The 18115-nt window shown below is 37.6% G+C and overlaps 1 protein-coding gene across 9 annotated transcripts in view; it reads left to right on the top strand.

The window, feature by feature from the left end:
• Positions 1–18115, top strand: part of ACACA (acetyl-CoA carboxylase alpha) — a 285737-nt gene that overhangs the window by 189242 nt on the left and 78380 nt on the right. For all 9 annotated transcript variants that reach the window (XM_059149711.1, XM_059149709.1, XM_059149710.1 and 6 more), the window contains 2 exons: positions 2346–2501; positions 4261–4407. In XM_059149711.1, the coding sequence (XP_059005694.1) occupies positions 2346–2501; positions 4261–4407 (303 nt within the window). The remainder of the gene's footprint in view (positions 1–2345; positions 2502–4260; positions 4408–18115) is intronic.

The raw sequence follows: 18115 nt of genomic DNA, 5'->3' as shown, positions 1-18115 counted from the left end.
TTGCTCAGTATAATATTTTTGAGATTCATCTATGTTGGGTAGACAATGGGTGGTATGTTCCTCTTCATTGCTGAATGGTATTCTTTTTTTTTTTTTTTTTTTTAAAGATTTTATTTATTTTATTTGACAGACAGAGATCACAAGTAGGCAGAGAGGCAGGCAGAGAGAGAGGGAGGAGGAAGCAGGCTCCCTGCTGAGCAGAGAGCCCGATGCGGGGCTCGATCCCAGGACCCTGAGATCATGACCTGAGCTGAAGGCAGAGGCTTTAACCCACTGAGCCACCCAGGTGCCCCCTGAATGGTATTCTGTTTTATGGATATACCCTAGATGTACCCAAATTTTTATTTGTTTACCTCTTGATGGACATTTGAAGTACTGTTTTCCAGTTTGGGCTACTGTGTATAAAGCTGCCATAAGAACATTGATTTACAAGTCTTTGTGTAGATACATATTTATTTCTCCTGGGAATATAGAAGAGTGTAATTACTGGGTCACAGGAAGGGTATGTTTAACTTTATAAGAAAGTACTAAACTGTTTGCCAAAGTAGTCCTACCATTTTAAATTCCCATCAGCAGTGAGTCTACCTAGAGGGCTTTCTCCAGTCCCTTTTCTCAGTCCACATAATTATGTTGCTTAACTAATGACCAGCCTCCCTTCATTCCACCTTGGCAAAAGTGAGTCTCAAACTCTGTACCCATGGCTCTTGTCTTTGCTAATAGACAGAAGCAGCAAGAACCTGCTGCTTTTACTCATTTTTCTTATTTTGATTCAGTTTAATTCCTCTGAGTCCAATTTTCTTTTTTTTTTTTTTTTTTTTTAAGATTTTATGTATTTGTCATAGAGAGAGCACAAGCAGGTAGAGTGGCAGGCAGAGGCAGAGAGAGAAGCAGGCTCCCTGCTGGACAAGGAGCCTGATGCGGGCCTCGATCCTAGGACCCCAGGTTCATGATCTGAGCCGAAGGCAGTGGCTTAACCGACAGAGCCACCTAGGAGTCCCCAATTTTCTTATTCTAACACACTGACCTCACTTAACACTTTGCTCTCTTAAAACATTGCCATTTCTACCGAAGACATTGCTAATTCTACCTCCTACCCAGTGACTTTGACCATTAGTCATGTGGAATAGGACTGGAAGCTCCCTTCTTGGGGTTGTAAGCCGCCCAAGACAATTTTTGCCCACTATAGGACCTGACTGACAAGTCAGTAGAATATACTTGTTCCTCTGAGGGAGGAGGCTAAGGATTCACTTACCTAAATGTTGTCCAGGGTTTGGGAAAGTACTCAGTTCTGTTGTTAAGCCTATATGTTATGTTCACAAATTTGTTCCTTAATGATCTATTTTAGACCAGCTTATCTATTTTAGATCAGAATAGATATGTGGGTTTACATGCATACCCTTATTTCCCACATTTGTATTCACTGTGTTGGGAGTCTATATTTTATGTATTCGTGCATAAAGTGCCTAGTTTAGTGTCATACAGCACCTGGGCACTCAATAGAGATTAACTGAATTGAAATAATGGCATCCCTTGTAAATATTCATAAGCAAATAAAACTACCTAAATAAATGGAGTATGAAGTACTCTTCTAGAAATGTTTGAGTTAAAGTGATTAAAAACTGGTGTGGCTATTTCCTTATGTGACAATATAGGTATTGCAGGAGCGATTCAGTAGTTGTGGACATAGTATATTGGGGAGATAAATATATATATCTGTATTATATGAATATATATAATAACATTTATTTTACTATAGGCTATATCTTATGAGCTAACAAGAACAGACTAGCTAGATGGATGGCTGAAATCCATTTCTGGCAGAAATCTTTGAATCCTTTCTGTGGCTAATAACACTTAAAAAGCACCTTCTAATCAAGTAGACTAAGCACAGATAATAGGTTAGAGCCTTGACCTGGCCTTCTGCTGTTGGGGAAAGAGCAGAATTCTCTTCAGTGCATAGCTGTTTCTCAACTTAAATATGAGGACTGCTCAGACTTATTAGCTGACATACTTCATTTCTGAGTATATGAAATTCAAGTCACTTTCGAAGGCAAGCATTGTCATTCTGTCTCTGAGATGTGAAATTTACACTGTGCTTTCTTGTTGATTTCAACTAATCCAAAATCGAGAGCAACCCATGGTGTGTCATTGGTTTCATACCGTTTTTTGGAGTTGGATCATCTGTAGAGAGGTGAGAACACTACCCAATGTGTAAAGGCATGTCTTAGCTACTCAGCCCACCAAAAATGTGTTTCAAGAAATAACATCTATGAGAAAAGCCCATCTAGGCAGCTGATTTTATTCTCTGTCTGTTAACTCCCCATGCCATTCTCTTTCTCCTGCAGATCATGTTTCAGGCATATGGAGATAAACAGGGACCATTGCATGGAATGCTAATCAACACTCCATATGTCACCAAAGACCTGCTTCAATCAAAGAGATTCCAGGCACAATCCTTGGGGACAACATACATATATGATATCCCAGAGATGTTTCGGCAGGTAAAGGGGGCTACCTGAAGGCAGCTTAGCCTGGAATGGGGGCACTCACAAAGGGCAGGAAATATCTTAACACTACTCTCATTTCTATCTCGTTTGGGATTTGGTGACCGCCAACTCCAATATTGGGTAGTTCTTTATGAATTAACGGGGAATTGTGAGGATAGAAGCCTCTGTTGAGTAGAAGAAAGTAAACTGAGATAGCATGCTTCTGATGGTAATTTATAATGACCTGTGTGAGGAGTTATGTTTGGGTATGTATCTCCTAAGCCCGTAATCAAATTATGGATGTTAAAAAAGAGATTTGAAACTCTTATTCTCTTTTTCCTATTTTCCAAGATAACCCAGGTCTTTAGCTGATAGCCTAGGTTAATATGATGAGAATCAATACCAATAACATATACAAATGGATATAGTGTTCATGATGCACAGTTTAACATATCAATTCTTTTGTGGGAGATATATTATAGCTGAATAAAAACTAGTGTGAGAAAAATACGACATTATGATTCTCATCCTTTATATGAAAATAAATTCCTTTGATCTGTATGGTGAATCATCTCTGTGCTGCAGATTTTTCTTCCATCAATGGAAGGCAAAAAAAGTACATCCACAGCAGAAAATGCAACATACAAAGTATCAAAAGAATATTGAATTTGTCCTTAAAAAAAAAATCTATGAATATAAGATTTTTCCACATCTCCTAGTCAGTACTACCAGTATTACCACACTTGAATTTTAATAAAGTAATATATGTGGCCTTGGTAAATAGACTGTCTGTAATTTCTCTATTAGTCACAAGTACAAGAGATTTCCTTTATGTAGTCATTTGTTTACAAGTTCTCTCTCTAGAAACATAGCTATCTTCATTTAGTATTACCAGCATTATTAGCCTACAAGTTGAGTTTTGGTTCTGTTCCCCAGTGTCGGAACTATAAATAGAAATGTCATTCTATATAATTCTCCCTATAGAATAGACATAAACACTGTGATTGGAACATGTAGGTATAAATGCATCATATTGCCTTTAAATGTTGCTTTGAGACAAGCAAAGAAACAACTAGTTGCCACTTCAGGAGGTATTTGTTTTCTTAGTACAGAAGTTAGAAATGAAAATTATAATGGTTTTTAAGTGGATTGGTGTGTCTATTTTCTCAGCTTTGAGCAAAATTGATCTGCACATTTACAAATAGTCCTATACCCTTCATGAGGGCCGATAGATCTGAAAAGGCATTAGAAAGAGGATACTTCCCCTGAACCGCTAGTAGAAACTTTATTATTGCCTTCTTGGGTTTTCTTTGTTATTAGCTAACTGTCATATCACTTTTCCTAGAGGCTAAGGATTTCTTTCTATTTATTTATTTATTCATTTTTCTATTCCATTTTTCTTCCATTTTTAAAAAAGAGGGATTAATGCTATTTAGTTTTTTATTTTAATTTTCCTGAGGGGGTGGTGGTCAGGTCTGTTTGTTAGGTCTGTTGTGTTTGTTAATGCTCTCATGCTGATTCAGTATCAATCAGCAATTTGACTTTGTTGGAAAAGTGCCTGCTTTTGACATGTGAAAACATTATGTGAAAAATAATTACAGATCTGTTTTTTAACTGAGACTGAGAGCTGTAGAATTTGGCCTAATGCTTCAAAGCTCAGCAGAACACTGGGAAAGGAAAGAGCAAAATTAGAATGACTAAAACTTAGCATTTATTTTTGTGTATGCTGAATTGCTCATTGTCACTGATGAGTCAAACTTTTCTCCTCTGCTAGTCTCTGATCAAACTCTGGGAGTCTATGTCCTCTCAGGCATTCCTTCCATCACCACCCCTGCCTTCTGACATGCTGACATATACGGAGCTCGTGTTGGATGATCAAGGTCAGCTGGTCCACATGAACAGGCTTCCAGGAGGAAATGAGGCAAGTAGCTGAGTTCCCTTCCCCCTTTCCTTATCTCTGTGACCACTGGTAGCAGCTTTCCATGGAGGTGGTCATTAAAGAGCATTAATTTAGATGCTACGTAGGTAGCACGGTAGAGGTAGAGGTCTTTGGGGAGAGAATATTGACTGGATATCAAGGAATTATTAATTTTTAGGTGTGATAATATTTTTTATATGTAAATGTTACAGTTTTGCTTTCTAAAAAAGAGTGATGTGTTCTGTTGGACATACCTATTTAGAATAGGTACAGATGAAATGATCCAATGTCTAGGATTTGCTTCAGAGTAATGGGGGGTGAGTGTGGGACTATAGATGAAACAAGATTATTCATGAGTTATTAATCAAAGCTAGATAATATATCCATCAGAATAGAGTGTTTTCTCTGTTCTTGTATATACTTGAAATTTTGAAATTCATCTACAATAAAAACAGTTAAAATATTGTTTTGGTATACTAGTATACCTTTTTTGGCATGTTTTCTGTGCTTGGGTAAATTGATCTGATGCTGTTACGATCATGGTAAATATAATCTTAAAGGGACTCAATCAGAACCAGGGATTTAAACATAAAAGAAAGTAGCAGAAGCCCATTTCTGATAGTTATCTAAGAATGCATTTTCTGGTATTGGAATCCTTTCTCTTATGGTACACTGTTGATAATGATATAAAGTTGTATTCTGCCCGAGGGCCTATGGTCCTCTTCGTCCTGATTTTTACTAATCTTTCAATGTGCAGTTATAATCCAAATAACAAAAGTAATACACCTAAAAAGGGATAGGTTTTTATTTCAACCTTAGTTAGAATCCCTAGATAAATCTCATTCTGTAGAAAGAGTAATCTTTACCTGGGTATTATTCATAAACAGACTGGGTAGACTAGACCTTTGGAGGTGATATGTGGTATTTTCCATTTTGTGCACTATCTTTTTCAAAAAATGTTACTGTATATATACAAGGTGTGTGCTGTTTCAGTAAGTACACCAATGGATGCCAAAAGTAGATGAATTGGTATTAAGATGGATGCAAGCATTGGACCAGATGGAGAATGTCAGACTCCAGGAGTCCTTCTAATCTACCGCCTCAACAAATAGCAAAGGCAAGAGGTGAAGGAGGAAAGATGCATAGAATTTTGACGAGAATAGATATATACTCGTTAACACACAAAGTTGAAGCAGAGGTTTGTGCATGGGGTAGCTTCTCTGCAGTGAGCCCCTCAACAGCAAAGAAAAGCTTCATTGTGCTAGACTTACATTCTGATTCATTCAACAGTGTAGTCTTTAGGAATGGAAGGCACCCTTGTGAACATGGGGCTGGGAGAGAAAGGGTTTTAACTAATGTAATTAAAACAAAAAAATGAGATTTTTGGCCACGTGAAAGCTAGCAGCACTGCTATGTGAAACCTCTTGCCATGATCTTTCTCTTCTGCTTTCTCTCTGTTCTCATTCTGTGTTTGAGCGAATGGAGACTAGGGGAATAGTGAAGTCCCAGAGGGACAGAGCTCTGTTCTTGCTGAAATTACAAGCACAGAGCTGCCTGGGCATGAACATGTAGTGTTTACTCTGCCAGTATGAATACAAATAGTCTTATTATACGGGACTCTGTACCCAAAGACCACACACACACACACACACACGAATAAAAAAAAAATTAAAGGTTTTTTTTAACCCTTTTAAGACCCAACAAACTTGGGTGGAAAAGGGATGTCTTAAACAGCTGCGCGGTAGTCAGTCTGGGGGCCTGATGTTTCTCTTTGCCCAGGGCTTTAATAATCTTGAAATCGAGAAATCTGATTGTATTTGAATTTTTTAATTTGTTTTTATTTATTTATTTTGCTTTTTGTTGGTTTTCCCTTCTTGTTCTACTCTTTTCTCTCCTTAGTTGCCTATTTTCTTTGTTCTCTTTTCCTTTTCTTCAAAGGATTGACTTGGATTGAGGTGGAGTGGTTAGCTTGCTGTTTCTGAGTCTAAATCAGGAGGAGTGAGACTGATGTTCTTTGGTGAGCATTTAGTAACTAATGCCCGGGACGGCTGGTGAAGTCAGTCGGTGGCTGTAGCTAGATTATAGGGCATTGCGCAACAGAAATGAAGTTGGGGTATTAGTATCAAGCTCCGTTACCAGTAGCTTGCGCATACAATGGTGCATGTCCGCTGAGAAACTGACCAATCTAAAAAAGGAGTTTCAGCCCTCTGAACTCTGAGGGACAGCTGGCCCTAAGAGATGACGAGGTGTCAGTGGGATGTATTTCCTCATGCTGAGCCCAGTTTTATCAGAGCAAGTTGACTTTTAGCTCTTGCAGTTTAATTTTCTTTGGCCAAAGAGACAAGTTTGTCATGAACCTGGCACTCTCTGTATTACCCTGAGAGTGATGTGAAGGGAAAGAAAAGAGTTCATGCTGATGAGATTTGGAGCAAATCTGTCCTATCCCAAAGAGAACGGGCATCTGAACAGAGCCTTGAGAAATAGTTTTATTAAAAAAGGAATAAAAAATTGACCTGTTAATGTTCTGAGAGCCAAGGCTCCATGTAAATGCATTGATGCTACATGGACATTAAATCATCATAATGTGGTGTTCTCCAAAGGTGACGGCTCTACCAGGTCATCATTGTGGGGATACTGCATTACTTTGAAGGATTGGAGTTGCTGAGTTTAAAACCTAGCACATGGATATAAGGAATGAAGGTAAAACAAGAGCTTCCTGCAGAGTTCCCCCATGAATCGAGATGCTTTTCCCCATAATCAAACGGAGAAAACCTGTACTTATCAGACCATCGACTGTATGGGTGGCCAGGCTTTCTTCCCTGTTTTTTTTTCCCCCCCAGGACAGTAAATAGGTAAGATGGTGATGGGACCAGGACTTGGAACAATTGAGTTCCATTTAGTTTTAGGTAACTTGTTTGCCATTTGAGAAAGAATATTGGCTGTTTCAGCAGAGATGTGACCTGCATTTTGAACATTGTACCCATGTTAAAAGCACACGAAAGAGAGATTTTCTGATGTGGTGTTAGCCACTTTCTCCTCTCTGTTTTCCTAGTTGTCCCTTCCCCATCAAGAAAGATGTAACTGAAGGCATGCCACCTTATTCATGATGCAAGTATAAGAGAACACATTTTTCTCATTGTCAGGTTTGAATGGCATTGCATTTAGTATGAATTTAGAGTAGGAATAAAAGAGATGTAGACCAAATCTGTGAACTGTGTTACTTGCAAATAGCTCCAAAGATGAGTTGTCTAGGGCTTTTTTTTTTTTTTTAATAGTTTCAAGTAAAGATGAAAATTGTGAAAAATGTGATTGCAACATGGACTAAACGTATTTCAGCTCTAGCGGCTATGATGCTACAGTGATGGGCATCGTATGTAAATACACAGCTAGATGAATGTGTGCTGTTGAGCCTGGTTGCAGAGGAAATGCTGCTAACCAACCGTTCTACTTTTACTGCTTCTCAATTTTGGAGGAATTGTTTTCATTTTCCTGCCAGTTTGCTAACCTGTTTTGATCATTTGGTGGAAGCTGTAATTGCAGGTGGGAACATCTCGAGTAACAGTTCACAATCCACTGCAGCTGCTTTTCACGCTAAATCCTGTTATTAAAAGGCTCAGGCTAAGATCAAGCCAAAGGTGGTAACGGACTTGACAGAGAACAACTTAACTTTGCCTGGTATAGGACAAAGAAAACACTAGCCTCCTTGAGACCATGGGGTATTTTTGTTCTGAAATGTCACTAATATTCCTTTATTATATTTCCTTTAACTCCTGTGTGAACCAGATCATGAATCTCTAAATGGGGCAGTGATGGAAAGATGTGATAGGCAACTTGTGTAGCACTTCTGGTGTGGACAGAAAGTAGCATCTTGTTTTCCTTACTTTTTCAGCATGTGGGCTTTTTGACAACACAGACCCTCCCTCTCCTCTCTCCTGTCGTAATGAGTAACTGAGATGAGAAGAGTCTCGGTTTAGAAGCAGTTTTAATAATTAGGCACAGGGCGTGAATTCCAAAAAGGACCAGTAAGGAAGGACTGGAATTCTTGCGTGGTATTAATTTCTTTCCTTAAAGTTTTTCTGGGAGATAAGCGTATTCCAAATTGAATGCCATTTGATGATCACCTTCGCGCACACTACCACGCTTAAGAATTGTAGTCACTGCCAGGCTTCATTTCTTCAGATGGGCACTAGGTGTCAGGGTTTTTCCTTCTCAGCACCTTGGCATTTAGACAAGCCTCTGGAATTGCCCTCTGTGGTGAGGCAGATCCAGTAGTATTCTAACCCCTTTTTTTCAGTTGGTATGGTGGGCTTGGCCTGGTGTTCCTCCAGTATGCGATTGCATTTATAACTTGTCAGGCAGAGATCTGGTGAACACCTTACTGTATCATTGCTTTACATATTTTTATAGGAAACGTTTTTTTAGGAAGAGGGTGATTGAGGAGGGAAAAAATAGTGTAGATTAAAGTTTAAAGACTGATTTGCCATCATGACTGGTATCTTTTATGCTCTTGGATTGGAAGGGTAGGGATGGTGGGAATTAGGAATTTGGTTCTAGAACTGCTCAGCCCTGCCCATAGTTAATTGTTGGCAACGTTTTGATGTTCAGTTTTAGCAAGGTGTAAATGTCTGTAATTTTTGTATTATAAAATATTTCAAACTTATAGAAAAACATGGAGAGTGATATGACAAAACCCCCTGCATCTACTGACTGCTTAAACAGATTTTATCATTTTGACACTGCTTCTCACTTTTACGTTGTTGTAATCCTTTGAAATCTCTCATCGGAGTATAAAAACAAAAAAAAAAATTTAGGAGTTAGTAGGGAAAAGAAATTGGTAAGCTTATAGAAGCCTAAAAGATTGGAAGAAATTAATTAGTAGATCTATTGTGACAGTTTTTAGGCTGGAGCGCTTAACCCAAAGGACCTCTTATTTTAGAAAAAACACCATAAGCCTCTGTCTGAATTCAGTTGGTTGATGTTTTCTATGCTCTCAAAGGAATTGTTTGGGTTTTCATGGACTCAGATTCTAGTGGAACCTATTATTCTTTGAAACTGTGACTGGAGAAGTGTGTGTATGTTAGTGGGCTTCAGTCCATTCCTCATGCACACAGAACCCAAATATTTTTCTAGCTTAATATTAGACTTTTGTATATTGTTTTACTCAATTTAACCTCAGAATAGCTCCATGAATGTGAAGCTAATTTGGATGTGCTTTTGTTTCATTCTTTGGAAATCAGTTTACCTTTTCATGCTGGGTGTAGAAATTGAGTCCGTGTCAATCTTTTAGATATGTGTTGGAGAAGAGGCATATTTGTATTGCGGTATGCTGAAGGTGAGCTTTGATATAGACCTGAAGAAGGCAGATCTGAAAAACAGCACCGTGGTCTGTGCACTGATTGTTCAAGTTATGAAAAGAGACTAATGGTCCTTGCCACCAATCTATCGCTGAAGATGGGGAAATGTTTGCAAGTGCTTTGAGATCCTCTGCAGAAAAGTATCACACACCGCTGATTACATGTAAACATTCATAATTTGTGCTTGTCTTATTTTTCATCAAGGGCTTCCAAAAAAAAAAAAAAAAAAGAAACCCCACACTTTAATCCTCTTTAATCCTTTTAGGCTTAACAAGATAGGAATTTCAAGTACAGAAAAAGACAGGTTATGAAATATGTGGTTAAGATAGTTCTGTTTAAAATTACTATTTTACCCTCTTTCTAAGTGAGCATGTTTGGTTATGAGTCTTTGTTTAAAATAATCCTCACAACCAGAACTGAGCCCCTCATTAGAAAAATATTGAGGCTGGGGCGCCTGGGTGGCTCAGAGGGTTAAAGCCTCTGCCTTCGGCTCAGGTCATGATCCCAGGGTCCTGGGATCAAGCCCTGCATCGGGCTCTCTCCTTGGTGGGGAGCCTGCTACCTCCTCTCTCTCTCTGCCTGTCTCTCTGCCTACTTGTGATCTCTCTCTGTCAAATAAATAAATAAAATCTTAAAAAAAAAAAAAAGAAAGAAAGAAAAAAATATTGAGTCTAATTTGGAAAGCTATGTTCCTGCCACGAAATAACTTCTAATGAATTTCTGACACTGTTCTTTTGGGATCATATCCTTTGTTTTTTTCCTTCAAATTTTTATTAAAATTCCAATTAGTTAACCTAGAGCGTAGTGTTATTTTCAGCATACAACACTCAGTGCTCACTACAAGTGCCTTCCTTAATCGCCATCACCTATTTACTTCGCATAGAACTTTTCTTAGAATTCCTTCTGAGTGATTACTATGTACTGGAGACTTTTCAACAGGTGGATTAGTTCATTTGACTCTTTTCATTATTAGCAAACAAAGGCCCAATGAATTCGACTGACTGAAAATCCTAAAGCATCCATTGGCCGACTACCGCAGATCTCATGGAGGGCTCCTCAGTCCCCTTCAAAAGTCAGTCCTAGAGATAGCCTTGAACAAAAGAAGGTAATTGCCAGCATTTTTACCCACTTTAAGTTTTAAGATTTTACTGAAAAAGGATGTGATATAGTACCCTATGTCAAGCAACTTTACAGCTCCAACTATAGGCAATGATGAACATCAGGAAAGCAACAGATGATACCAGAGGATGAGGTGTAGCATGGAGCATCAGAGTTCGACATCTGTTTATGTGATTAACAGGCCAGCCTTCTTGAACTGTAGTCGGCCAGCTTTCTTAATTTCCTTATCATCCAATTACTCCTGTGCTCCATTTTCAAATACCACCGACTGGTATGTGCTCTATTTCATGTTTTTTTTTTTTCTTTAAATTGGTATGTTTACTAAAAGCATTGTGTGTATATGCATAAAATTACTATAGCCTCATGTTTATAAATATTGCAGGGAGAGATAATTCCCCTGTTCAAAATTATTGTTTCTAATCTTCAGTAATATTTTCAAGAAATTACCTCAGGGATGAAATTTTTTTGCTCCAAAAATGGTATTTTTCTTACCCTTTTATCGCTTTTTCGAAAGGTTGAGGTAAGTTTGTTCAGCCATTTTTGAATTATCCAAGCATGAAAAAGAGAGTTTTTCAGCTGTTAAGAAAATTGTTTTCAGCTCTTTTATGTGATCATACAACGCTAGGCAACAGAATATGATATCTAGCAGATAATACAATATGGAAAGGCATTGACATTTTTTCAGCATGGTTTTTCTGAATGGCACAAATTATGTCAAATATCGTATTGCCTTGTGGTTTAAAAAGGCACATTTTAACACCCATACAGTATTTTCTACTATTCTATCAGATATGTTTTTTTTCGTGAAATTCTAACATGAGTTAATATTGTAATTATTTTTTTATAGTATCTAACTAAAAGTGAAGATTTAATATTCCATGCAAGATACAAAAGAGAAAGAGGTTAGGGCACCTGCATGGTGCAGTCGGTTAAACATCCGGCTCTTGGTTTTGGCTCAGGTTGTGATCTCAGGGCCGTGAGATCGAGCCCTACATTGGGCTCTGTGCTTAGCACGAAATCTGCTTGGGAATCTCTCTTCTCTCCCTCTAACCCCTCCTGGTCATGCTCACTTGCAAGTGTGCATTCTCTCTCTCTCTCAAATCAGCAAATAAATCTTTAAAAAACAAAGAAAAACAAAAGGGGGGTAGGTAACACTTTATTATGTATCTATAAGGGAACTCAAGTTCAGATTATTTCTCACTGGCTCTTAGTTTTCTCATCTTCATGATGCAGATAATGCTTAGGTCCATTTCAGCTCTAACGCTCTAGAATTCTTTGTATTGCTGCTTCAGGGCCTTGTACGATGGTCCTCTTCCTGGGGCATTAGCAGTAGTGAAACAATAGTTACTGGAGGCTTTGCCAGAAAATTTCAACTTTTAGACATTATCATGGAAAATAAAGCTTTAACGTATCAGCCAAAGTCTAACCTATATTTAAGTCCACATAGAAAAATACTATTACAGCTGAACTCAAAATGAGGAGATAGAAGAAAGGCAACCATGGCAAAGATATTCTTTTACTGCTTCCCACAGCATAGCTATAGTTGATGGATGCTTCTTACATTCTTAAAAACACCATCCCGTCCTCTTTTGCCCCTTAGCTTTCCCTTCAAATTTATTGCTTGAGCTTAATATTAGTATTTTATTTTGTAGTAACAGCAGCTTTGGAAATTGTGCATGTGTGTGTGTATGGATGTGTGCAATTGCACATTCTGTTCACACTGATAGTACAATTAATGTTGATGTCAATTTTGGTGTTAATTTTGGGTCATGATTAGTGTTGACACTTTGTGTCAGACTAATGACATTTATGGGCACCATCAGAATAAATGTTAATATTGTCATGTTTTTAGTATCTGTTATAGTAACATTAAACCAAGGTCCTCCCAGGAGAAAAAATACATGTATGGATAGATAGATAGATAGATAATGCCTTTCTGTGTCGCTGGTGTTACTCAGCGAGAAAATGACATCTCAGGGCAGAATCCTAATCACTGTTTGGAGCATCAGAAATAATGATCACCTCTGATCGGGGGTTGTGAATAATTCATTCGGTTTGATTTTCACATCCTGTCCAGTGATACTTTTCAAACCAAATGTGTTTCTACAGGAAAATAATGGTCCCACTTCTTATGGAAATACTGTGGCACAAATCATTTTACCCACATAAAAACAGTTAAATAAGACTGTTCTCTTCTGCTTGCTTTCTCCTCTCCATTCCCTCCTCCCTCACTTGTGTGTGTTTATTCCAGAATCAGACTGTGGCCAAAGAAATATTTTCTCCCTTAGAACTTGCATAAGGCAGGCATTTATTTCTGCTCATCCTTCACTTATTCACACTAACTCTTTTGATCCTCTTCCCTTTTTTCATTTTAATTAGCTTAGGTTGTTAACCCTAAACCTAAGAAACCTGCTAATCAGAACATCCTGTTACCAAAAGCCATCTGAAATTACATATTTTTAAATGATTTATGGCTATATTAATGAAAACATAATTGGCAGTAAGTGGCTGGAACCACTTCGTAAGTCAGTGGTTGGGAAAGAAGCTCATGCATGGCCATGGCCACGTGCCACAGAGCCCGAGTCTGAACCTCCTTGGGCCAGAAACCCTCTCTGGCAGGCCCTCTTAGGCTGCCACCCTCAGGCCCGGAGTGTCATTTTCCCTGGGTGTCACCTACACCAAAGCACTGGAGGGAGAGAGAGAAGCTGGAGCAAGGAAATTCAGCGATGGAATTTCCTATGGTTTTTATTTTTCAGTTAATGTACTAGGCAATTTGGGCTTAGGTGAATTCAGTGAATGTCACATTCCTAACCACATTGTCACACTTGTGTATGCTTTTATAGTGACTGCAGAATTCTCAACATAAAATCTCCATTGTGTGTATAATATAGATAGACCCATCTCTGTAAAGTAATTTGACTGAAAAACTTAGTGTCCCAATTAAATAGGGGGAGAATATGACTGTCTTCTGAAGTAATGACCCAATCCTCTGAGACCAAGCTATTCTTAGATAGCATATTTTGAACCATTTCTCCTGAATGTTGTGACCCCCGTCCCGCCCCTCTCTCTCTCTAAATCTAACAAGGGCAGGGGAAGTGTTTCTCAACCTACTTCTCATCATCAGACAGAAAGTATTTTGCATTCAGAAACCATTTCCAGTATCAAATTCAATTTTGTCAAGTGATTAGTTGAGTTTGGTAGAGAATAATTTAAAAACACAAAGCTGGAAGTGGCCGTGGTGCTTTTGCGTGGAAGGAGAGCAGTTGCTATTCTCGAGTTGCAAGCCCTCTTCCAATGACTGTGTGTCACAAGGTGGATTATTGTGTTACACATCTTTGCAGCTGTTACAGACCTGCATCTGTTGACGCCATGTGTTCCTATCCCGGGCTGCTTGTAGGAAGACTTAGGAGAGTGGGTGAATTGATACCTTGCCTGCCTATCAGTGCAAACGTCCTTTTATGTACATATGTTTGTAAAGCTCTTTAGCCCCCTTCAAGATGAAAGGCTCTGTATAAATATAAGCTTTCGATTTTAGTACATGTTTGTAATACATGTGGTACAGTCCTAAATATGTATTTAGCTGATAGGCACTGTTCTTGTCTATTGTACAAATATTGACTTTAAAAGTATAAATATGTATTTAACCATCAGACCAGAAAAACACTGAAGCAGTTACTTCTCAGGTAGAGATATTAATATTGTATAAACCTATATATACATATATTTACATTCTACTATATCACTGCAGAGCATTTCATTTTTAAAAATGAAATGATAGCCTCAACAAACTAAGGCAGTTCTTGATATTCTTCTCCCTTCGAGGTGAGTCTTGATTTTTAATTTTCATGTGTTTCTCTCTTTCCTTCTAACTTTATATAAATATGATCTGTTGCCATAAGACTTAAAGTCAGCTTTTATAAAGTGCGAAAAATCCTTAGGCTGGTGAACTATTTTTCCCTTAAAAAAGTTTTTTTTTATTATGGTACATTAAAGTAGGGACAGTAATTTTCACATACCTGTCACTCAGTGAAGAGACCACTCCGTGGTCTTCTCTTAGTTCCTTTTTAAACTTACATCACATTGATAATTTTATAAACACATTAAGGAGAATTTAGAATATAGAAAAAAAAAAAGACCCACACAATCCCATCTTTCCAAAAATAATTACCATCTCATTTTGCTGTTTTTTAAAAATTTTGTAGATTAGATACAGTGTTGTAACACTTACTGTGCCCTTACTATGTGCTAGATACTGTTCCAAGGCTTACCATGGATTTAATCCTTACAACAAACGTTATAGGAGAGGTAATTATTACCCCATTTTACTGATGAGGAAGCTGAGGCACATAGAGGTCAGTAACATACTGCAGTGGCTAGAAAACTGACTGAGTCTCTATTATGTCAGAGTCAGATTCTATTAGATTCACATTCTCCAAATCTGACCAAATCTGGCTTCTGAGTCTCTGCCCTTAACCACCACGCTGTTTTGAGTCTCATGGTTACTACGGTATATAGACAAGTTTGTTAAACCTCTTCCTTAAATTTAGTATCATATCATGGATATTTTAATATGCTATTTATAGGCTTCATACCTATAATTTTGTAAGGCTGCAAAGAATACTAATGATGACCTTATTAGCCAGTATACTTCCGTCCAGAAGAGGGAAAAGTTTTTATCATGACATTTTTTTTAACTGTTTATATTAAAATATATTAGATTTACAGAAAATTACAAAGATAGTACAGAGAGTTCCCATAACCTAATATTAACTTCTTACATTATTCTTGCTTAAATGATCTTTTCTGCTGAAAGAGGTATGTTAAAATGTATTTAAGTGAAACCATTGATTTTTCTAAAGTCGACATTTTGCATAAGCGTAATATAATTATCAAAACTTAGAACTAACATTGGTACAATACTAATAAGTAAAATACAGGCTTTGTTTTGAATTTCACCAGTTTTTCCTCAGATGCCCTTTTCTGTTCCAGAATACCACACTGCATTTAGGTGTAAATGACATTTATGTTTGTGTTGTATTTGACATTCATCTTTCCATATTGTTTCCACTAACTGCAGTGGCACTAGTCTGGAACATGTTTCCTTAATTTCTCTAGTAAAGGCAATTATGTGAATGATATTTTAAAAAATAAACATACTAGCTATAAGGACAAGTTACTTAATTCCTCTATATCTTAGTTTTCTTGTGGCAATAATAACAGATGCTTCTGAATTAATAATCTGAGCACTTTTTATGATTGGAATAATTGAGACTATATGAAGTTAAATGGTTGGTCCAAGATTACACAACTAGAATAAAGCTGAGATTTGGATCAAGATAGGCTGACATTCCCCAGACTAACCTCTTAACTCTTGTCAGTATTTGTCCATATTAGTATAGTACAGCATGTGATAGATGTTCACTTAATGATAGCTATTATTCTTGTTATTTTTAAAAAAATAAAATAGTTGAATGATGTTTGGGACTGTTATTCTGTGATCCCTAGAGATAAGTCATAGACAGTGTTCTAAGCCCTTGGTGTTGACTATTTTCCAAGAATCGTTTAAAAAATGAAATGACTATAGAACCAGCAAATATTTATTACTCCCATATTATGTGTAGGGACCCTGCTAGGCACTGGAGGAGATGATATAATGGTTTAGGCTGGCAAGCTAAAAAACGATCCTAGGCAATATATGATTAATTACCAAATGAATTCTCTACATGAATTCTCCTACTAAGGTAGGAGATCGGAGAAGAAAGAGGTCACTTGAGGCTAGGCAAAGCTTTACTGAGGAAATGGAATTTGAATGAATCTTTTTGGAATGGGTAAGATTTGAATAGATTGAGAGGAGAGAAGGGGCAAATTTTGTATGTTGGAGTCAATATAATAGACTACTGTTTGGAATAGTTGATTTGTCAAACCCATAGGCATTGTTAGTTTTGTATGTGGGGACATTGAAGCTCAATGAAGTTATTTTTCCAGGTTCACACAATTAGCAAGTGATAGGACCTATATACGGATCCAAGTTAGTTTGACTCCAAAGCCCATCTTCTCCATTATGTGCCCTATTGTTCAAATAGCAATGAAATCTAAATTTCAGTATAAGTTGAGCAATAGGTGCTTTCTTGCATGTTTGTCCATTATGCTTCCTCAAAACAGAATCTCTGCTTTAGGGAATCTGACTCTACGAAGACTGGATAGCACTCTCCCTTCTATAATGGTACTTGTTAAAGGAGGAGGGAGGTGGTCGATGAGGAACACACTTTGGAAAGACATTGATAAAGAGTAGTGTGTTCTTGGTGCTGCTGTGTTGACACCTAATTAGAAGTCAATATTGCAAACATAATGACCTAGCCAATTGCTGAACTGACTACCCAAGTGACACAGAGTCCCCAGGTAATAACAAAAGAAAAGAGTATTATTTGCTTGCCCAGTGCCACACAGACACAATGTTTGCATTAGCATGCAAATGCTGAAGTAGATTCTTCAAGGCTTGTTTCTAAGCTACTTCTAGCCTAGGTGGCTAAGGTTAATATATCATAAAATTTGGTGTAAAACCCAATCTTCCTAACTACAAATGCATTTAGAAGAAATAGCTTTTCCTTCCTGAGAAACAAAAGAGATGTTAGGTTAGAGGGCCACGTGGGAAAGCAGGTGTAAAATATTTCTCCCCACACAGGCATTATATTAGCCAGCTTCTTAAAAACCATGACCAAAGTTATCCCGATATTTGCAGTTTCTCTGTGCTATATTTTGGAAGATCTGTTTCTCCTTCCTATCTGTGTCTTTAATGAGCAGATAGAGTAATACCTTATCTCAGAAGGTGATTGGATTTTTTTCTGTGTATTATATCCATTTTGATTTGTATTTGGCCAATGGTATGATATATTAAATAGCTTATATTTATCTGTGGGTGTTTCATATATATATATATATATATATATATATATATATATAAAAATATATATATATATATATATATAATGCTGAGAATCACAAATAGCTGTGTGGAAAGCTTCGACCAGCCTGATTATAGTGGATGTGCAATTGGATTGAGGAATGTGTACTCAGAGCTTATGATCACTGGCCCGGTTGAGTCTGGGTGATGCATGTGGCTTTCCAGGGACGCTGCTATTTACATCTGTTAATGGCCCTTCTTGATGGCCAGCTCCCCAATGAGGTGATATGCAGCAGCCTGGGGATGAGGGACCAAGGCTGCAGATGTGGCTGGGCTC

The sequence above is a fragment of the Mustela lutreola genome, chromosome 15, assembly GCF_030435805.1.
Source record: "Mustela lutreola isolate mMusLut2 chromosome 15, mMusLut2.pri, whole genome shotgun sequence".
In the NCBI taxonomy this organism is placed as follows: domain Eukaryota; kingdom Metazoa; phylum Chordata; class Mammalia; order Carnivora; family Mustelidae; genus Mustela; species Mustela lutreola.
This window is presented reverse-complemented; position numbering and strand designations above follow the sequence as displayed.